Raw genomic sequence first — 23242 nt, 5'->3', positions numbered from 1 at the left:
AAAAGGGAAATTTGCTTTTTGTTCTCCAAGCTGGCATAGTTTAGGAGTGCTTTCAATCATTCGTCAGACCAGTGAGAAAATAGATGATGAAGGCTTCTCTTTAGTATTGTTAATGATTTATAGAATATGCAATATTTTTACCACTACATATTTTATAAGACATCTTTGCCAGCTTAATGTCTCAATGAATAACAGAAGGGTTTGTAAGCAATTTCCAGACTTCCCTTACAGATGTCAGCTATCATTGTGGTGCTAAATTATTGCTTCCGCTGGTTAATCAATAGCATTTTACTGTTCTTCACATATTTAGGACAAGCATAGGCACACGCAGCAGCACAAAGACTAGGACAGAGGATTAATTATCACAGAGAAGTTAAAACTGCTATTGAAATAACAAGGAGAATATCCTGTGAATCCATTTCTGAGTCCCAAATAATCATCTCCTAGAAAAGTGAAAGGATCTTTCCTCTTTATCTATACCTTTAGAAAAAAATTGAATTGAATGTAAAAGAGATCTTGTGATATCAAATATTATTTACTGAAACAAAAACCATAAAACAAACATTGTTTTGTCTCAAGCATGTAATGACAAACATCACACTTCATAGTAAAAAAATGGCAAAAGCATGCACACTTTTTCCAGGAATAAAGTGAAATCACCATCAGAAGAATACAACAATTAACAAGCATTTTCCATTAGAGTGAAACAGTCTGATCTGAGAACAATAATAAAACAAAAAAAAAAAAAATTGAGGACACCATAATATTCCATTTAAATTGAAAATATAGTTTATATTGAGACCTCTACTCTCTGCTGAGACCTCTGGTGTCTATTTTAATCTAACATCTCGTTGAATAGGAAATTCAATTCACTTTTGATATTCAATTTAAAAAAATGGATCCAAATACCATGCCATTCAAAACCAAAAAGAAAACAAAAAAATAATGGTTTTATCATTTTATTTCCCAAGAGATATTTGAGCTCTCTCCTCTGAAAACAGGAAGAACACCAAGTCTTGATTCTCTTGGTTTTGCTGGAAATCCCACTGAAAAGCGACATCACACTGTGCTTTAAAAACCTTAATTGCAGTGAAGATACTGTTCGCTTAAGAGCTTACAAACTTTACAGAGAACATCAAAAAGCTTTTGTGCTCAGTTTTCTCATATCTACTTTTACAATTACTGTTCTGCTTTTCCCACTTCTTTACAGAGTAGGACACCTGAGCAGCCTTCCTTGTAAGTAAACTTTGGCCTCCACAGCATTTGTAGGCAAGGAGCTTTACAGTTCTACTTCCTGCAGTGTGAATCTCTCTTTCTTTTTTTTTAAATACTCTGACTGTTCTTTCATCCTGTTTAAGCATCAGTCTTGATTCATTTTAGTCTTTTAAAATGTCTGCGGAAAAAAAACCAAGATAGCCAAGGCCTGCTAAAAATAGTAATGAGGGAGCAGGATGAAGAACAAAATAAAACTACCTTACCAATCTAATAATAACTCTAAAAGGGTTGGCTTTTCTCCCCAATTGAAAGTTATTTTTACAAAATGTTTGTTTAAAGGCAGGAATAGGATCTACATGTCTAACACTCATCTTTCTTCTAAAAAGAACCCAGGTAATGGATTAGTTTATTTTTAACCTTCAGAGAATTTGTCTGTAGTCCTCTCGATCAGTTTGATTTAGACTGGTCAATCTTGTGTTGCTCTCCCTAGCACATAACGCAATGTAACCTTTTTTCATATCACAACTGCGATCTCGAACAGCTTGCTGGTGCACAGCAGAAGTAAGACACTTAGAGCTCATGGCACCAAAAGCATAAAAAATGCCTGTGAAAACTGCTATTATGTGTATGCATGTGTGTCTCTTGTAGGAGAAGGAGAGATCGGATTTCTGATTATGACTCAAATTTGTGAATATAAGGATCAGAACCATTTCTGTTTCTTTTCCAGAGCAATATAAAAAGTAATTTGCTCAAAGCTGTAAAAAGATACAGGCAGATAAATATCTTACAGAAATGAAAATAAACAACATAAAAAAGCTAAGTATATTACTGTAACTAAGGGTTATTTAATGAGTTACATACTGAAACATTCATGCACATGGGAAGGAATCACACAGATGTATTAAATTGTAATAGTTCATACTTTTAGTTCGAGGATCTTCATATATGGAATTAAGTCCAACTTCTAGCATGCATGACAAGATTTCATTATTGGGGGAGAAGAAGGCAAATGACTGACAGCGTACAACATGTCTAGACTTGCAAACATCTCATTTATAAACATGGGTAGGTATTCAGTCCGGAAGGATGCAGAAAAATATCTACAATAGAATACACAAATCTAGCATTTGTTCTGTGGATCCAAATGCTAATTTCCACTGGTACCACTTGTTTTTGGTACAGTACAGCACACCACAGCCACTTTACTGAATTAATGTACATTAAGAAAAAGACAGAGTATAAAGGTAGAATGTGGAATGTGGTACGGTGATAGAAATGTGCTGTTCAAATGAGCTTTTACTGCACAATGAACACCATGCGCCGTTTATTGTAGTATTAACATATTGGCCTTTTCTTTCTCCAGAAACATTAAGCCAATTGTGCCACTCAACACAGTGGGAATAAGGTAGTTTTTATTTTCTACCTTTGCCCCTTTTTTAGCTGGACTTTTATTTTCAGAAGAAGGTTCAGTTGAGCTGGTAGGTGATGGCAGGTTGCTAGAAGAATTGGATCCCTTGCTACTCTCTCCATACCATGTGAATGGTACACGGTATGGGAGAGAGGAGGATCGTTCTAGTAAACATTTAGTGTTTGCTGATTTCTGCAGCATCTCTCTGGTGGTCCTGTTTAAGAGAAAGAAGCAGGAATTTGTGTTAGAGTATAAAATAAAAAATCTAAAGAGGTAAACAGCAACATTCTGTGTAACTGTGACTGAGGAACACAATGGCAGGCAGCTTGTAATGACATCCTTAAAATATCTTTCAACAAATGAAGAAAAAGGTTTGTTTGATGGTTTATTTTAAACTCAAGCTCTCTCGGGTGACATCTACCCAACAAACAGACACAGAAACCAGCTCAAAATGCCTGTACTCCCACTGCTTGGATGTGAACCAGCTCCAGTCCAGAAGCCACGCAGCTGTGTTGGTACGTTTCAGAGCCACAGGGGTATCTCAGCATGATTAAACAGATTAGACCCAGCACTGACCCAAGCAGGTTCCGGTTTCCAGACAGGTCTGGCTTGGACTGGAGCACAGGCAGAATGAACTGTGCACTTGTGCCCATCTATGTAGATGGTCCTTTGATACAACAGATAAATAGTGATAGAGAACTTGATTTTAAAAACATGCATATAGAAAAAAAAGAAAGAATTGCCTATGTAATATTATCAGCTTTGCTCCTTGTAATATTGCAGTGGATAATGTGATCAAGGAAACCTAACAGTTACAAAACAAAATGCCTAAATTATTAAGTATTTCCATCACGTCAACCATACAGTATGCAAACTAAAAATAACTAGTCAGTGTATCTGTCCCAAAGAATTTATGAAAACATCACATTCTCTATATACAATTTTATGTATTATTTATATCAATTTATATATTCATGTTAATAAAGCCTGTTTCAGGGCCTGAAATTTCTAACGCTCTTAGCAGCCAACAGTAAAATACAATTATGTAAGTCTCCCTCAACTTCTGCCTTCTGGACAGCTTCTAAATCATTATTAACATATATATGTTATTAACAACATACATATTATTAATGTATATATAACTCTATACTAGCTCTGTATATTGAGAAGCCTCTTCTCTGTATTTAATCTGTATCTGCCAGATACTTACAGCCTACCATTTCAAACAGCCATACTTCTCTCACATGCATATACAATTTTGCCGATGATTTTTCATTTGTCTTAATTTAAACACTACTTAGATCCTAAGGTTGAGTTTAAGTTGCTTGGAGAAGTGTCTTTGAACTAATGAAACTCCAGATGCATTCCTAACACTTGCAAAGCACCTATAACTATATCCTAAAATGAAATTCCTCAGCACTCTGCACAGTAAACTACTGTTGAAGCACTTTTAATATGGTAAAATAATATTTACTCCATCCCACCTTCAACTTCATCTTCAAGTATGAAGAAACTTAGGTTATCATAGGGTCCCCTTTTGGCTGCACAAAGAAAGGTAGATCTATCTGACTCAGACCCACACTCCTCTCCCAAGCTCAGATCTTGCTTGAAAGTAGAAAAAATAAAGAATGATGTTGCCCAAATCACTTATCCCCATGCAGGGGAATATATGCTTTCTACTCTTTCTACTGAAATGTGGGTATTTTTTATTTAGGTAACATTAGTAATAGTCTCAAGGAATAACCCAGGATTTTCTTCTACATATCTCAGTACTATTTTTTGGCAATGTCAAAATAACGCATGGAATATCCATCTGACAACATGATTAATACGGCATCAATCAGTCGCTCTAACGGACATAAAAAATTATAATAGGATGTTGTCTTTTGATCATCATCTTCCTTTTTTCAAAGAGCTTATTCAGCTCTGGGCTGTACAGAAAGCATCCTCACATTTCTTCAGAGGCAAATTATTTAGAGTAAGTAACAAAGGAAATGACGACTAGTCTTTAAAAAGTTATACTGCAGTATTCACACTCCAGTTTCAGCACAGTGAGAATTATAAATGCTTACTAGTTCTGAGGTTGAAAACAGTATTAAGCTTTGTTTTCAATATCTGTATCCAAGCTCAGAAAAAATCAGTTGAGAAAATAAAAAGCTAACAAACAAATAATACAAATTACTGATTCATTGTATGGTCAAGTAAGCAACTGATCTTTCTACTCTGAGATCTGTTTTCCTCTAAGAAAGATACAGACATCTGTGAAGTCCAGTAGATAACATATTAACTATGTTGGTATAAGAACATACCAAGTTTCATACCGTCTGCTTCTTACAAACAAGTATATATTCCTATTTTCCTCCCTCTATCTTGATATTTAAATGCTACCTGGGAGCACTAAGGACACCAGCTGCCTTAGAGACACACACAAGTGCAGAAAACTTGTTTTTACAAATCTCTTTCTTTCACTACGGAAACACAGCAATGAATATTACTAATTACAGGGCACATGATAAGCAGATACACCAATGGCACAAACTGATACAGTTTTACTGACCCCAGCACAGAGGTGACTAAAATGCACTAAGGATTTTGCCAGGTATTTGAAGAATACAAATGTATGCTGAGGTAGAACACTGTAATTCAGTAAAGTGTGCCTGAAGGGCTAAGTCAGAAGTCAGGTTTCTTTTGTTTCTACGATTTTAAGGAACTACGTATTATAGTTGTCACTGTGCGTCTGTATATTAGAATATAAGCAAGACTCCACAAATTGTTACACACTGGTTTTCAATCACAAAGTTTTTCCAAGTCCATTCAAAGTTTGCTTACTTAGATTGCTCTTTTATGGTGTAGGTTTTCTTTTGCATTATTTTATGTTCGGCGAGTTCTGGAGTTGATACGTCCTTTTTAGACTTTCTAGGATGTATCGCGTTTGCTCGGCATTTCTGACATTTAATTGAATGCCTGTCTTTTGTACCTGGAACCAGATCTCACTGCCCTGAGCTGGGATCTTGTTGGACTCGCAGTACATGGGGACAGACCTTCAATAAAAATTTACAGTAGCTTTTACAGAAAAGACTGCTGTCTGGCATTTTGAATGTTCATTTATTTATTTAGAGTCCAGATGCTGGAGATGCTGTCTCATAAGATCTCACAAGCAGCTCACAATTCTCTTCCTGACAGCTGTTGACATGGCCAATCCAGCCAGCATTTTCCTGGTATTCTTTCAATTTATGATATTCTTTTTCAGAAACAAACCCTTCTGAATAAATTTATGAAGTGGGTACAGCAAAGCTGCTGTGAAGGCCTGCTGCCCATCCTCACATTGGGGGCTTTTTTCAAAACTGTGCACGATTGTGTCAAGGTATCTGGATCAAGGGTGTTATTAACCCTCTACATGTGCATCTTGTAGACCAGCTCTAACAACCTACCTCTGCAAATCCCATCAGTGGATGCAATAGTAGTACTGGCACTGGATATCATAAGCCTTCAAGTCCTATTAGATTATTTGTTAGTTTTCTGTTTGTTAAAAAATTTAAGTTTGTAAGATCAGAAGTTGGCCTCAAAGCCTAAAACTTATTTATAAGAAGGATTGTTAATGTTTTCATCTGCTAGGATGATTCAGTTTTTCCAGTGTTTTTGGCATAACATTTCTTGCATCTTCAATCTTTTACCCATACCTATTGCCACAGGTCACCCTAATAGCTTCTTTCTCTTTCCGCTTCTTCCCCTTGTTTGAACTCCTTCTCAAGGGAGCCCTACAACAATATTAGAAAACATCAGAAAGCACCTCTGAAATTTTACTTTCAATTCCTTTCAATAAAAAAAAATATTTTAAATAACAAAATGCTTACCCAAGATCTGCAAGTTTTCGCTTTAGTTTTTCTGCCTGCCCCAAAGTAGGGCTAGTTGTTCTTGCTGCCTGGGCACATGTGGCAACATCTAGGATACATTTGTACATGGGAGAACAGACATTATTATTATTTCTAACTGCTACTGACAGCTACTCCACTTTCCATCCAGAATAGTTTGTTTATCTGTTCATAATCAGATACACATGTGTACGTGTGTGAGTACATGATTTAATTAAGTGAGGTCTTCTCATTTTTAAGAAGATGGTGTGAAAAGAAACTAAAATAAATAAAAAGTTTCAGAATTTGAAAATACACATAAAGAAAGCTTATTTTAATTAACAAAAAAGAAAAAGGTTATTTTCGCTGTGTTTTAGTGAGAGAATGTATAGCAAGACAAACAACACGAGGCTAACAGAGAAATATCAGAGTGAATCCACTTCTAAACTTAGCAGTAAGAGTTTATTTTTCTTTTACGGAACTTCTTTGGTACACATGCTTTAATTCAGAAATGTTTGCTGAAACCCCTTTCTGAACTTTAGAGAAAAGGGTAATTTTTACGGTGAACGTGCTGGGTATAGTAACCGTTTAGCTTGAACACCTTTGTTAAAATGAACATTTAATCAACCATTTTAATAAAAAATAAATGTAGCTTAGTTAATACATTTGCCCTGAGAATTCTACCTATTTCTGGTCTTTGAGCTATACAGTCCTCCTTTATATACACTGTTAAAACCCAAAGAGGAAACAGGCTGCACTACCTATAACGTTAAAACAATGAATCTGAGGATGCAAAACATCCTGTGAAACCTATAATGGAAGCTGAAAGAAAACATACAGAAGTTGAAAAATTCAGATACAGTTTCTGTGATTCTTGAACATAAAGAGTGCCTCCAAATACTCTACAGGAAGCAAATGAAAGTCAGTCATTTATGTCACTTATAGTTTGGTGACTTTTACAATGTGACTTTTAACTGAAAGCACTGCTGGGTTTGTGCATTTTTCTTAATCTAGCTGACATAAATTAAACCCTCAGAATTAACCCAAAATACTACAACCCTGCTTGAGCAGGGAGGTTGAACTAGATGATCTCCAGACATCCCTTCCAACCACAACCATTCTGCGATTCCCACAGCACTATTACAGGACAGTCTACTATGTTTATAGAAAAATTCTGTATGTTGCTCTGTGGATAATATTTAGCCAACTTTTCATTCAGGTTAAAAAAAGAACATACAAGCTACTCAGATCATTATGGAAAAGGCAGGAAAGTAAGTCTTTTACAATTGCCACACTCTACAAGCCAAACTATTTCTACTAACACAAGTTATTATGTTAAGCAAAAAAAGCATTCAAGAACAACTGACATGTAACGATGCCAAAAAAGAAAACACACAAAAGTTTCATGAGCAAAAAAAGTAATACAAAGATTGACAAAAACAAGCCAAAATCTCTTGAGAAGAAATCCATTCCATACAGAGGCTGAGGACGGTTTTAGGCAACGCATACTTTGCATTAGTTCAACATTGTACACACGCTTCTTGTTACTCCTTAAAGATCTGCTCATGGTGTCTCTCTCATCTTTAATGTATCCTTTCCATTTAACCACTGTCAAACTTGTCAGCTTCCAGAATAAAAGACTGTGATATTTATCTTCATATTAGTTATTCACAGGCAAGTGGGGTTTGGGGGCCTGGGGGGTGGGGTTGAGAAACATCTCAACCAAAGTAAATGAAACTATAAGAGATACAGGCTTTGCAGCAGAAAAATAATAAAATCATTTAGTAGATGGAGGTTTTGCTGCTGCATGTGAGGAAATGATGCGGAGAGCTAGTCCCAGCATGGACATGTACTCGCTACAGCAAGCTTCTGTTCAGCCCTGGGCCAATACTGATGATTTGCTGGGAAAAGCAGTCATCCTGGCTAAGAGATAAGAGGGAAGATGGATGGACTTGGTCCCAAAGGCAGCCTCAGAAGTGGAGTAGAATTTAACCTACAGGGGCTGGCACACACAGAGATACATACTGCTTGGCCCATGGCAGTGCCCAGCTGGCCACAAAACAGGGCTGCAGATGCCACCAGAGCACAAGAGGCATTTGACCATCCTCTATGAGTGCATCTTCCCCGACTCCCTGAAGGTCTTTAGAGAGGGGATGGAGAGCTGGTTCCTCAGATTAAATCACACAGTGGCCATTTAATCCATCACAGACAGCCACAAAGAGCTGGTGTAAGTGATCTGTGACTGACAAACGTTAAAGGAGACTAGATCTTTTTTCCCAAAGCCACAACAGGACAAAACAGTTTAAGCCAGCCTTGCATCAACATGGGATTGCCCATCAGTGGTCAACCCAGCTGCCTTATTAAATGATGCTGTTGCACAAAGCTGCCAGAACTCAAGAAAAAAAATTAATCATACATTAAAAAGTAACACTTAAAAGACAAACAAGCAAAATCCCCCACCATTTTGCAATGGAATTGATCTCATGCTATTTCAGCTCCTTTCACAACACTGCAGGACCTCATAAGAAAAAAAAAAGGAGAGGAAGCATGAGGCTGCTAAAGCTGTCACTTTGGCTAATGAGAGCTAACCAGCCCTCACGGATTCATCCACAAATGTGTTCTCTTTCTATCTCTAAACAAAGCTAGCTAAACACACAAAACAATAAAATAAATACACTTAGTCACTCGCCCTCTCTCTTTCCTGCACAGTAAGTTTGATAGCTAATTAATAATCAATGAAAACAATATCACTATTACACTGGTTGCAAAACGAGTGCTTGAAGATATTTCTCTTCTGTAGAACTTATTAAACTGTAAATTTTCCATCTGAAACTAAATTGCTATGCTTTAATTTTCATGTACTCATTAGAACCTGGATACACTCAAAAGCACTGGTTGTTTACATAACCGTCATGGTGGGGAAAGCATGACACAGTTCATTTAGCTACAGATTTTTCAGCCCCAAATTGGAGAGGAAAGAGCAGCACAATTGGTACAATATACTACCCTATTCTCTACACTACAAGTTTTTATCAACGTATTTTTCATGCTTTGGATGAAAATGTAGGATTTAGGACTTCACTAATGAACACTCATCACATATTGAAGTAAGAGTCTGGAAAGTCATGTCCTTATTTTTACCTCCAAAATTCAGGCTTTGAAGTTAACCTTGATTCATCAGCAATTATATAATTAGAGTAGCAATTTCAGAATCCATGTAAAAATGCTAGCATACAAATTAATCTATCCTAAATCCAACAAAACTTTATTAAACTGTCTTTGTAAGGCTCTCTGGGGGAGCCCTGTAAGAAGACAGGAAGAAATATCAGGTTGCAAACAAACAGCAAGCTTTTTCAGTTACACAAACAAACAAAAATCCTGAACAGGTTGTTCTTTTTAGTTAATTAAGAACCACTCCAGACCTACTCCTGAAGTCCTCAATTATAAACAGTTTCCACCCCCATTACCGGTATTTTAGCTTACGTCACAGTTAGAGAATGCCAGGTGCATGTCAAGGTAAAACCATGTAAAATGCGAAGTTTGAATTCCCAAGATGTCAGAACAGGAGTGCTCAGAATTCTGTGCCATATTGTACTGTTAATGCACCAAATAAACTAATATTTGAGAAAGACACCTGAGCTAGATATGATGGATCATGTTTTATCCGGTTTATATTTAAAAAATCTGAGTTAAATAAATAGCAATATGGCTAAGCTTCCTAACAAACCACCTGGAAAATGCTGTCTACAAATGAGGAGTCCTCAGCCACTGACCTTTTGTTTAATCTGGACTATGCCGCCTTTCAGCAATTAAAAGCTACAGAAAATCTGTTATTTTTGCTTTGCGCTCCTTTCCTACCCTCCGAAAAAGCATCTAGCAGTGCCAAAATCACGTAATTCAAGTAAGTACATTGTATTAACCATGTTTCTAACAAAAAAATTTCCCAAGGGCTAGTCTTGTGTACTCTAATCAAAATAAAATACCATAGGCTGAAGATTTTTAAGTATTAAGAAAAAAAGTCATTTTAAAAATAATTTGTGCTTTGAAAGACAGAAAATAATTTCTTAAAGGTAGCTTCCCCCTATCTTTTTCAGTGAGTTCTAAGAAAGTGAAAAAAGAAGGAAAGCCATTATTGATCTCAACTTAGCTGCCCTTTTCTCATACAAGGACAACTGTAAATTTCTGACTTCAAGGTACTTTTAAAGTAAGATATGAGAAGATGGCCTTTTAGCTGTTAAGTCCTAATACACAACACAAGTACACAAAGTAAATGTAAGTGAGCAAAATGATGCACCAATTTATTGTAAAAAATAGTAATACCTTCATCCTGTAAAACATTCCTGCCAGCGGGGTGATGGAAAGGAGACGCTTCAGAGCTGTGCCCAGATTTTGAAGGAGAGGGAAGTGAAGTGTGCCCCCAAACAAGAGGGGAAAAGACACCTCCTTTGTGCTGCTGTCCTTCTTCTTGGTTTTCAGTTAGGTTGTCAAATGAGAATGCTGCACTGCTAGCCACTGGGGAGAGGGAGGAAGCACCAGAATCTGATGCTGGTGAGGATGCTCTCACACATAAGGGCAGAGGTGATTTGGAAATGTGCATGGGACTACTGTAACTGTCTGACGGCTGTTGGTATAAGAGATTATAAAGCAGGTTATGCCATTTAGTAACCAATCACAGCAAGGTTTATGTTGAATATGCAATCCTTTTCTTCATTACTTATCCTTACTATTTTTAAGAAACACTCTAGTAATTCACATTATTACCTTTTATTACCACACACTTTTTTGCTTATTGATATTTTCTTTCAGATGGAAGTCAGAATCAGGCAAAACAATGAGTAAATATAGTATCAATTGTATTAGCAAACAGACAAATGCAGGCTTCAAGTTTGTTTCATCTCCTGCATAAATAAAATGACCCACTCTGCATCATAAAGCACACCTAAATCAGAAAGCCCATAATTTCTGTAAAAAAAAAAAAAGAGGAACAATAAAAAAAACCCAGATGTGCTGACTCAAAGGAGAGTGGACTTGCACATCGCTCAAGGGCATTCACAACACTCTGGCCACAGACGAGTAAATATTGCCTGTGCTACACTGAAAGGACAAAGACAGAGAATGAAACAACTTACAGGGGAATGTAGCACTCCAGAAGTGTAAGAGAGAGGGAAGAGTCCTTCTCACCTTTCGTTCAAGGCTGTCCTCTCCATCAGTTGAACTGATACTGTCATACAGTCTTGTTCTAGTAGGCCTTTGCCGTTTGTTCTTCACTGAAAGTTGGGCTCGAGTTTTCAGAGCTTTAGAGTCCAGTCTCTCTGTTTCTGGCACCGCTTCATTGAAATCTGTATGAAAACACAATTTAAAGCTATTTAACAAGAGAATCTTTTGGAATTAAGCTATTGTTCCTAAGATATTACCCGTAATTGGAGTACATGCACTTTTGTATGTTTTACTTGCACCTATATCTTCAGAACTGTTAAAGTCCACATTCAAAAAAGCTATTTATATAAACAATTAGCAAGTTTATCTGTACAGCAGCTATCCTGCAACTGCATAGTGAAAAATCAATGTTCAACTCCAAATATTTAAAAATCCAACAAATGACTCACATCGTAACATGAAGGATCTCACACACACACACACACACACACACACACACACACAAACACAAAAACAGTATCTCCTGTTGTCAAATACAGGGTACTAGCCTGGAAACTAAGTACATTTTGACTCCCTCAGACCTCCTTGTACGTGCTCAACCTATAGAGAATTCTCTTCCATCATGGCATACAGAATAACGAACAGATAAATAGCGTAAAGTAAAGTAATCCTTATCTCAGTGCTCTTTAAAAGACATCATCTAACATCCGGGTGAATATACCAATTTAGATTCAGTGGGCCAATTTGCTTGTCCCCCAACTTTTAAGTCACCTGAAGAGGATGATTTGGACTGCCATTTTTCTCCCAGAGCTGCCCCACTAAGCATTTCCCCCAAAACTGCACCAGCATCGCAGGCTTCTGGTCAAGTTACAAAGGAATATCTACAGCAATCCTCAGGCTGCTCTACGTTTTATCATACCCAGAACGGCTTTCAAATTTAAAGAACCTAACTTGTTCTCTCCTGTACAAAGTGTATTTTGTTCCCCAAAATGACCTTGTACAGCATGTGAATTATAAACAAGCCAATGTCTGTAGTCAGTAGCACACAGAGTGATACACTGAGTGTCTAAATAATCAGATAATCATTTGCAATTGGATTGACTTGTTGGCAGCCTGTCACGGGATTATGAAACAAGTGTTAAACTCATTCCTTCGATGGAACTGTTCCTACAAAGGAACAGCTTGATCGCTCTATTACATTATCCCTCTCAGGAGGGGAAAGTAGAAAGGAATCCCAATCCTCCTCTGGATGTTGAGGGCATCTGGTGTTCAAAGTTAAACATAACAATACAAATAAGGTGCTCCAATTGTTTGCCACAGTCCTTCTGCAAGTAAAAGCATCTTTTTATCGGTACCTGGCAATCTCATTTGTTCCTTCTTTCCTTACTACATTGTTCTGAGAACCATTATCTCCTCCTCTTGCAGATCCTTGCTTTATTCAGCGTACCTTCAAATTCCTAAAACTTTTCAAGTAAAACATCCATATCAGCACCAACCAAAATGATCCCTACTACAAACAGAATATTAGGATTGACCTAACACTAATACAGTCTTGCCTCATTTGCACTCAGATCACATCACAAGGCTGTCTGTCAAGCACCTTTCCTTAGCAGGAGCCTAGAGGAAGCAATCATTACTGCAACTATCATCACCAGCAGCAGTTGTCTGGTTTCAACTTTCCAACAGCAACATATTCTGGCAAAACAATTAGCAAGGTAATATTACAGCTTTGAAGAAAGAACCTGAGGGACCTGAAATAAAATTTCACTGCAGCAAACTGTTAGTGATGTTACATTAAGTTTATCATGATAGTAAAAACAAAGTGAAATTAACCTGCCCAGGAGGTCCATGAAAGGCACCCTGAACCACAGCCGTTCAAGAAAGTTAATGGGAAGGCCATGTGCTGTATCCATACGAGACAGCAGGCGATTCCACATTCTGCCTGATTAACAAGAACGACTACACCGTGGAGCAGGACATAGACTACAAGATCTGTCATTATGCTGATCCAGTAGCTCAAAAGCCCTCTGAAAGGTTTGCAGCAACAATAATTATCCCTCCAAGAAATAATGAAACAATCATCAGAGGAGCTCTGTGAAAGCTGGGAGATGTACTCTACTATCCAACATCTTACCTCTTCTTAAGTTGGTGTACTTTCTGAACATTTGGGGTTTGAGCAGGAGATGATGTATTCTACTACAGACAAGTCAAAAACTCAAAGTGAAAAAAAATGCAATTGTTTTCATAAACCATGAAAAAAGAGCCAGACCCTGCCACTCGCACCTAATCTCTGTTGTCTTTGTACATATACTTCTCTGCTAGAAAAATCAAGAAAACCTTTCTACAAGGTTTTGAAGAAGAAGCAGTTTTAGATCTTTCCCCTTTCATCTACTGCCCAAACACCATTATGTGATGCATGAAAATTGGAGAAACATTTCATATAAAAAAAGGAACAATGAAACAATCTTATTTGCCTAGTTTCAAAGCTACTCTACTCAGGAACATCTTGTGAGTGAAGTATATTAGGCATATATGACTTTCCTCTACAAAAGAAGCTAACAACTGCAGTTTTCTCAGCTTGCTTTCCATTTGAATGAAACCTGAATATTTCAACAAATTTAACATTTTACAAAGATACAATAAGACAAAATACATTTTTAAAAGGTGTTTTCTCATTTTATGCCAGATAAGGAAAAGATTATGGTTTCAACTTTTTTTTTGCAATCCTTAAAGTACAAACCAAAGGAATCAATCAGAATCCATTAGATTAATTTACTTGTGTAAGTACCGCATTCATAATACACTAATTAAACACACCCTTCTAATACAAACAGACACTAAAAAAGTGGTATTTCTGTTTCAAATGAGGTCTAGATATGAAGTTCTAGAATGAAGCTCAGATATTATGCATAGAGATATGGTATTTATTAAAGTATAGGGTACAAGATATAAATAAAATATAATGTAGAATTCTCATATACACCACAAAGTACAAACCTTGAGACATTTAACATATTCACTCAGAAACACTCAGATGTACACACTTAAGACTTGGTAAAGCCTGAATGAGATCTGAATAAGAACCTCAGCATCTGACCCACAATAAATTATTCACAGCTTTTCAGTACATCTTTTCACTTCCTATATTGGCTTCCATTGCACTAATCCTATGAAAATGTCAAGTTGTATTCTAATCAGGCATGCTGCAGGCTGACCACCAAAAGAATGTTCATCTCATGGTAATCATCATCCTACCTCTGTTTTAAAAGGGCAAGAGAGAAATTCTGGCTACATCTCAGAGAGACTGCAAAAAGTTTTACAGAACTTGACCTGTATTGAATGAACCAGAATGTGGGCTGACCCTACTGCTCCTAATCAGAAATTAGAGGCTGATCTTGTTATAGACATTTTTCCTTTAAAAAAAAAAAAGATAAATGGAGGCATCTTAGTCTCACTGAAGCCAATGGAAAAATTCCCATCAACTTGAGCAAAGTGAAAAATTTTCCCATCGCTTTCCACAGCATCCTGACCTTTCTGTCTTAGAGAACATCATTTCACCAAGAACGGAAATAACTCAGTGACTTATCGCCACTGCCACACAGGAGAGATCTTGCTCTCCCTTCTGCTGCCACAACCCCTGGCTTTTTCCTCCCTCCCAGGATTTAGATTGCAGCTTTTCTGCAGACTGATTTGAGTGATTAACCCAGTAGAAACTATCCAGTTTTAGTTTGACACTCCAACCTCTCTCCTTCCTAGGTCAGTCTTCTGCTGTTCTCGTGAATCAAATGAGTTCACAGAAATGTACGGTAAGTGCTAGAACAGTGCAAGGTAAGAGAACTATGTGGCTTCATGCAGCGAGCGATGGTGCAGGGTGTCTCCATTTCAGCATTAGTGAGCTGTCAGACCAGCTCATACTCTTGAAATCTCAGCCACAGATTGAGTTAGTATGCCATGAAATAACCAAAGGGTAAGACATAGCTTCAAGCTCATTTTTCTTTTTGCAGATGGATATTCTCTTCATACAGCACCACAAGACTTCCAGTAACGTTTTGCATTCCTTCTTTGTTTAACAGTTAAAGTCTATATACAGATGACACCCAAAATCATTAGCATTGTCTGACTTGTAATTATGCTCCCACTGTCAGCGTTCAGTAAGATAACTGCACATTGTCATGCCTTCCACTGCTTATATTTATTCTTTCAAGTGCACACACTTCCATACATCCCTTCCTTTCACAGCTCAAATTATGCAAACTTTGGACACAGCACTGTGAGCGCTCATTCACGAGTGGTTGTGCTGGCCTTGTTGAAACCAGCAAACTTTCAGGGCCAGGCACTTGCCCCTCTCTCCCCCCAGGAGCTGGGCTGCCCACACTCAATGGCAACTCTCTGTCACAAGTGCGGGTCCCCCATTTTGGGTCAGCCTGCTGTCAAAAAAGCTGAAGAAGCATCAGTGGAGTTTCCCCCTCCTTTCTCTTCAGATCAGCATTTAAGCCAGGCTCTCACTCTCGGTCCCTGCCAAGTTGCACTGCAGCCCTGCCTCTGCCTGGCCACGTACCCTGCTGATCAAGACCCCGACCCCGACCCGTGCACTGATCTCCCAGCTCGACCTCGGACCTGCCTCACTATAGGGGACTTGCCTGGTGCCCATGGGACTCGTTGTGGCTGACACTGGCAACCATCACAAACCTGATCCTGATCCTGACCTGCAGACTGATTTCCCAGCTTGACCACAGATCTGCCCCATCACTATGAACTCAGCTGCTGATCTGGACACTCAGCTGACCCTGGTTTCCACTGCCAGACCTGCCTTGCTCGCTGTGCTTGGGGGGAGACTGAGCCCTTGCTAGTGAGGTGTCTGCCCCTGCCGGCCGTGGTGCCACCCTTGGGTCCCTGCTTCCTTTTCTGCACAGGGCAGCTGACCCTCCCTGCTCCCAGACACAAATGCACATCCAAAGTATCTCTCTAGGCATCTCCCAGCCCACTGTGGAGCCTGATAAACAGCTCACATAAAACTTCTAACAGGTTAAATTTTGTCACAGAGACAATTTAATTAGACTTTCTTTCAGCAGGCCTGGAAACACTTCACTCTGAAAGGCTTCTGTCTCAATTATTTCAGTAACTCTGTGGAGCAGGAAACAGCTTGCCTATTCTCCCACTGTTTTTCCATTATACACTAATAGATTTCAAAATCTCCCTCCGTGAACTGAGGCACTCCTGGGTATCCCAAGACACTCACAAGGCATAAGCATCAAAACGGCTTGATCAGGCATCTGCACAGAGGTAAGCAAATATTATCTAAGTCAGTGTCAACTCTTAACTGTTTAGATTTCAAGTCATTGAGTACTTCCAGCTCATCTGTGAAGAGTTTGGTTCTCTACTTTAGACACACTGCCATGGTTCATGACCATTAAAACAGGAAAAACAGGAAGGTACAGTGCACTTCTATTTTTCTGGAATCTCAGAATAAATCAAATACTTGTAATGGAAACACAACTCACAGGCTGCTAGTATTCTAAGACAAAACACAGGCAGAATTTGGTGGGCCTTAATGATTTTGATTTTCTCTTTGTTACTTCCACTGATGTCACTGGAAGCCTGTCAATACGAGGTTGTGTTGCAACAGGACTGAGGAGCCATGTAGTCAGACACAATGTTAAACACGGCCAGGCCGCCTACAGCGGCAGGGACAGCTACGCTTCTGTCAAGTCACATCCATTAGTTATTCCCAGACCTACTACCATACAAGAATATAATAAAGATCTCAATTCACAGTGAGGCAAAAACCGTATTTAGTACCATTTTAATTAACAGGACACATAAAATATATATTGTTACATATCCTAGTTTTTTGTGAAGACACCCACCTGCAAACTATGGACTAAAAATTACAGGATGTGGATCCCATAAGCAGTCCCATCCCACAAGCTTAATACTGAGGCTCAGTGAAAAGTGTGTTACACTCTTAGAATAAAAACTCGGAAAGGGCCGGAAGAGGTGCTCGTGTGAACGTCACACAGACTGCACCGTACACTGCGCATCGTGGAGATCTGCTCACTGTCCAAAGACTTCGGGGGGATTTCCCCCCTGCCCTTCACAGACCCTTCGGTAAACAGGCACAGGCTGAGTAGTAACTATATGTATTACTAGACAATGGTAAGTCCTTTTCTTAAAAGTTTTACACAAGAATGATGATAAAGAAATAAGCTCTTTCTCTGAATACCAAGTATCACTACATTACAGTCTGATACAGACTTCAGAGACTCTGACGCGGAATTTACTGGCGAAAGAATAGAGTCAAAGTACACTGTGTGTTTAGAGAGCTCTTCATTTTAAAAAGGGGCTCTTCTTTTTCTCTTGTTGACAATGCAAGTTCAACCGGGAATCCAAGATTTAACTATGCTTTTCCTGCTTTCAAAATATTATTGATGATAATGTAGAAAAGCTATTCATTTTTTCTATCAAATGTTTGTGTTTAGGTGCTTAAACTTGAACATTTAAATTTGCAGATAGTATATTCTAACTCTTCAGAAGTACTGAACGCTGGGCAGCGGTTCTTCAGTGGAATGTTTTCCCAATGAAAAAAGGAAATTCTTTCAACTGAAAAAATACATATAATTTGAAAGTACTGTCACACTGAGTTTTAATATTTTACAAAGAAAGTTCTTGCATTTTTTATATTTAGAAATTCCCTTCAAATTATTACAAAAAAAAGGTCAAATCAGAATGGAACATTATAGTCTTATTTAACGACAATGTTTCGGTGAATCCCAAAAGGGATATACGGTAGAGGTGTCTTAGAATGGATTTCAGCTCCTTATTCTCAGATGTGTGTTAACGCTGTTAAAACAGTAATTGTAAACATCATTTTTGTCAGGCAGGTAAACAAAACATACTTTCCCAATGCAAACTGCTGCAATCAATTCTATTAACAGTGCTGCTAAATTCAAAAAAATTTTTGTAACACTTACTGAGTCTCTAGGACAGAAATGCAGACTTTCTTGTCATGATGAGTGCTTTTCTAAACTTCAGAGATTTCAGTAAATAAACACTTGCTAAAAAGAAACATCTCTGTGGAGATTTGTGCAAACTAGTTCTACAACGTCTGCATTCCACACAGCTACAGCTTCAGCAGGACAAGCTCTTTTTTATGTACCTAGTCTGTTAAAAAATGTAATTCATACTGATTTGTTTGTAGAGAAATATTCAGTTTGGGTCCACATAGGAAATAACTGTTAAAATATCAATTTTAATAAAACATCTCTGCCTGCTAGAAATCAATTTATTTGGTAATGTAACGCATAATTTTACACCAGAGAAATAAATAATATTATAGTTTATTTAAAATGAAAATCTGTACAGGAACAGTCCAGTTCTCCCTTTTTGTAAGCCCAATACCTGACTTCACAGAATGTCACTAAATATACAGTAAGTAATGCTCCTGCTGCAAACAATTTTTATCCAAGGCTGTGGACCTAAAATTAGCTTTGATTCTGCATATACTTCATCTGTGAGGAACCAATTGTGGTTACATAGCTTAAAATTCTAACTAAAGCTATGAAAGTTGTTAGTGTATTTTCACTGGCACGGCCTGGATAATGGAAATTACCCTTTCTATGCAAACCAAGTAAAGGTTACAGTTACCCTGCTGACAGGATCTATCCAAATCTCACAGATTGTATTTTCACCTACTTATTCTATGGCACAGGAACTTACTTGTATAATTTACCACCCGTTTATTTTACACTATTCTTCTTTGATACAACAGTTCCTATCCAGCTCCACCCCATTTTGCATATGAGTTTCCTTACTTATGTAATGATATAGATAAACACTATTAACAACCTTTGTTTTTTAAGCTTGCTGAATTTTAGAGGAAGACCCTATGAAATTGTAGGGAAGGTATAAAACTACAGCATGAAATATGATTTTTCATAAATGTGAAGTAAACCACAGGACACAGCAGTTTAACTGACAGGCTAGTAGGAAAAAAACAGAACAACCAGCTTTGTCTTAGCAATTCTTATTTTCATTGCCATGATGGAACCACCAACAATGAATATCTGTATTTAACATACTAGTCACTCTAAGTTACCAAAAAAAGTTCACTAGAGAAATAAGCAACATGGAGAAGAGCAAAAGCATATTCAAGCATGTGGCTTGAATAAAGACTATTTACATTTCATGAAGTTCTTCAAAGATATAAAACAGAACCAGGAAAACAGTAATTGAGACTTAAAAAGAGTATCTCAAAGGTCTGCAAGTTGATCATAATTCACTATCACGGTTAACAGTGTGTTCAGATATGTCCATGTAATTTTATAATTCAGTTGCAGTTTCCTCCATTTACTCATGTAGTTCACCCATGTTATTTACTACTAGTAGTATGCAGAGAAACAGTAAGGCACATACACTCCTGTACAAATACGCACATGCACTTGCACTTGCACTTGCGTGCGTGCACACACACACAGTCTTCTGCATAGGTACCTTGATAGGTCCACTGCAGATATATACAAATAACTTCTTTCTCTTGATATATCTAAGGGATCCATTCCAAATGGGAGTTTTAACATTGTTTTTCTCATTCTGATAATTCTGTTCTTGTATGATCTTTGGTGGTTGGATAATTAAGGACAGATGTAAGAACATAACAGAACATTAACATAACAGAAGTATCAAACCTAAATGTTGACAGTATTCCACTGAAAATTCATTTAAGCTTTAAGAAATCAATACTGATTTCTGTTTTATTAACAGGCATTAGTTACTTCCATTCTTTAAAAGATATACATTATACAGCTGTTCTGAGATTCTATATTGTCATTACTTGGTATGCCACTGGTACAGCTACTATGAGATACTGAACTTTGGAAAGAAAAAAAAAAAGGATCCCTGTGTTATCCATTGTTTTCTCTAAATCTTAAATTATAACCATACTATTAACACACACACTAATAGGAGCTATGGGTTGGTTCAAACAAACCTTGACTTAAGCCATCCAGACAGGACACTTGCTTAGTATCTAAATTTTCCACTGGATCTCCTCTAGAAACTTCTCCAAAAGATGTCTGCCTTTCAAAAATGTTGTTGTTGTTATTAACCTGGCTCCCATTTTGCTTCAATAGCCTGAATACTTCTGCTTCTAAATCTCGTATCTGAAAGAAATATAACCCATTATTACCCACAGCTTACACACGAACATCTATAAAATCTGTTTTTTTCCAGATTATCAGACAGAATTATCTCATTCTTCCAGCATTTGTGTAAATACTACTCACACGAGTTTGTAAGCCTTGAACCTCTGCCAGATGTGCTTTCTCCAAATCTTCTATTTTCTTTCGTTCAGCTTCCTGGCGTTTAATGAAGTCAAGTTCTCTTAGGGGAAAAGACATATTTGCTGTCATCAAAACAATCAGATTCAAACAGAAAATAAAATGTTCTGACACATTATATCTTAACGTGCATCAGAAAACGATGTAGTTAACATATTTTACTACTAACCTGAAAATGAGTATTAAACTGCAAATAGGACAAAAACCTCAACAATTACTCATCAGTCTAAGTGAATGCACTATAAAAATAATAAGGAGAATTTAGCTGAAAAAGGTAAAAATCTCAGTTGTTCTAACTGATAATAAGAACTGTGAAACCAAACTAATTCTTTCATAATTTCTATTTACAATGGAAGCAAAATTAGTTCAGTTTATGCTGAGTTCTGCTGTGGGAGATGGGATGGAATCTCTGTTTTATAGGAATATGACTGCGCACTTTCATTGAAAGAGCATACATAATTTTCTAGTAAGCTATAAAGAAATCTGTTGGGTGATTTTAGGAGTCTGAGGTAGTTAAAAATGAATGACTAGATCTTTTACTAATATAAATTAGAATAGCAAGAGAAAAACTATGCAGGCTCATTCTAGCTAGGGATTTTCCTTTTATTTTGAAACCCTAAGAGGTTTGTGATGGAAAGCACATGAGATGCCAGCTATTTCTGTAACAGTCATGAAATTCCAAGATGGGTAGTGACATTTTGACTATCTAAAATCTTCACATCTTTTCTAATGGAACAGGATATTCACTTCTGCTTTCTCTGTTGTACAGAGCAGGAGTGAATCCAGCTGATACAGCATCACTACAAATTGATGCTAGCATTTCTAATCAAATGCTTTACTACAATTACTCTTGGTTTTACTGAACTAGTAAGTCTGAAATATTCCAACCTGGAATACTATAGATCAATTCTTCATTTAGTCACAGTATTATTTTTCAGCAATGTTTTTCAACTAGTACTTGAACAATGCTAACATTTTTCCATATTAAAGAACCCAGGGATTCTCATGATAAAAGTGAAAAATATTGTTTACCTTACAGGCCTTTAACAGAGGGTTTCATATTTCAAAATATATCACACATATGTTTCCTATCTGGCAACTAATTCATTTGCTGAGCCTGGTGTAGCTGCTTACTTTTGCTGAAAATCCTTGATTAATTTCTTTGCCTTGTTATATTTCTTCTCCAGAGCCTGATACTGGCTTTGCGTCTCCTTGAGGTGCTCATTCACGGTGTGACACAAGGTTTGTGCCTCAATCCAATAACTCTCTAATTTCATCATCCTTTCCTTATTCTCCTCAATGTTCTGCTGGAGTTGAGTCTTCTCCACTTCCCACCTCACTTTCTCATTCTCAGCAGCCTGCAGCTGCACAAAATAGTAGAGATGCCTGTCAGTTAAGGGTGAAAAGTACAGCTTAATAGTTTAGGGTGAAGTCAAGCAACATGAACAGTGAAAATCAGTGAATTAATAACTACAAAAATAAGGTGTTGTAATGAAAAGAGGATTCCAAGACAAGAACAGGCTGATATATACATTATTCTTCCTCAAAAAATGAGGCAGAAATTTTGCTCTGTGTTCCAGTGCAGCTTCTAAGCTTCTCAGGGATACACTAACACGCTTCAAAAATTTCTGCAGTGGACTATTCAGGCAGACTGCTAGGTTAATCAGTAATCACTAGGAATCTATTTTGTTCCATGTATCTGGCCCAGGTGATGGAAAACATTCATACACTTTCATAAGCTGAGAATTTTTTTTTATTTTTGTGAATCTGTTCCACTTTCTATATTTGATTTAAGACCAACAATTTAGAAAACAATAGGAAAAAAGCCAACTGCATCTAATCTAATCCTGTTTCCCCAAATTAGAAATTATTTTGAACTCTTACAATGCCTATTTTCATGTCATAATCTTTCTTAATCTAGAAAGCCAAACAAAAGAGGTTGAGAGAACAATGCAAAATTTAGCATCGAGCTGTAACCTAGAATCGTTTTTTCATTTAAGCAAGCACAAAGAGCTTTACATTCAACACTGCAACTATTCTAGAACTATTAGGGGGACAAAGAGAACCTGTTTTAAGTGTATTACTCTTGTTTTATTTAAACTTGTGTAAGCAATTAGTATTAAATGAAAAATATGCCTTTGCTGTTGTAGGTTTCTGCCCTTTCAGGTGCTGATTCTGCCAAACATATCAGCACTGTTTAACCTTATGACCATTAGTTCCACTAATGGTTCCACTATTCTGCACGAGTGAAGTCAGCTGACCTTTTCCATGGGCGT

At 37.4% G+C, this 23242-nt stretch overlaps 1 protein-coding gene across 3 annotated transcripts in view; it reads right to left on the bottom strand.

Annotated features, from left to right (window-relative positions):
• The window catches only part of PPP1R9A (protein phosphatase 1 regulatory subunit 9A), a 155940-nt gene that overhangs the window by 11260 nt on the left and 121438 nt on the right, over positions 1–23242 (bottom strand). For 2 of the 3 annotated variants that reach the window (XM_064506081.1, XM_064506082.1), the window contains exons 9-16: positions 22101–22330; positions 20913–21009; positions 20618–20789; positions 11656–11813; positions 10795–11095; positions 6478–6565; positions 6304–6381; positions 2639–2837 (exon numbers count right to left, since the gene is read on the bottom strand). In XM_064506081.1, the coding sequence (XP_064362151.1) occupies positions 2639–2837; positions 6304–6381; positions 6478–6565; positions 10795–11095; positions 11656–11813; positions 20618–20789; positions 20913–21009; positions 22101–22330 (1323 nt within the window). The remainder of the gene's footprint in view (positions 1–2638; positions 2838–6303; positions 6382–6477; positions 6566–10794; positions 11096–11655; positions 11814–20617; positions 20790–20912; positions 21010–22100; positions 22331–23242) is intronic. The other variant, XM_064506083.1, reaches the window with a different exon arrangement.

This window comes from Dromaius novaehollandiae, chromosome 2 (assembly GCF_036370855.1).
Source record: "Dromaius novaehollandiae isolate bDroNov1 chromosome 2, bDroNov1.hap1, whole genome shotgun sequence".
Lineage (NCBI taxonomy): Eukaryota > Metazoa > Chordata > Aves > Casuariiformes > Dromaiidae > Dromaius > Dromaius novaehollandiae.
Note: the sequence above shows the minus strand (reverse complement) of the source record. Positions and strands in the feature narration are given on the sequence as shown.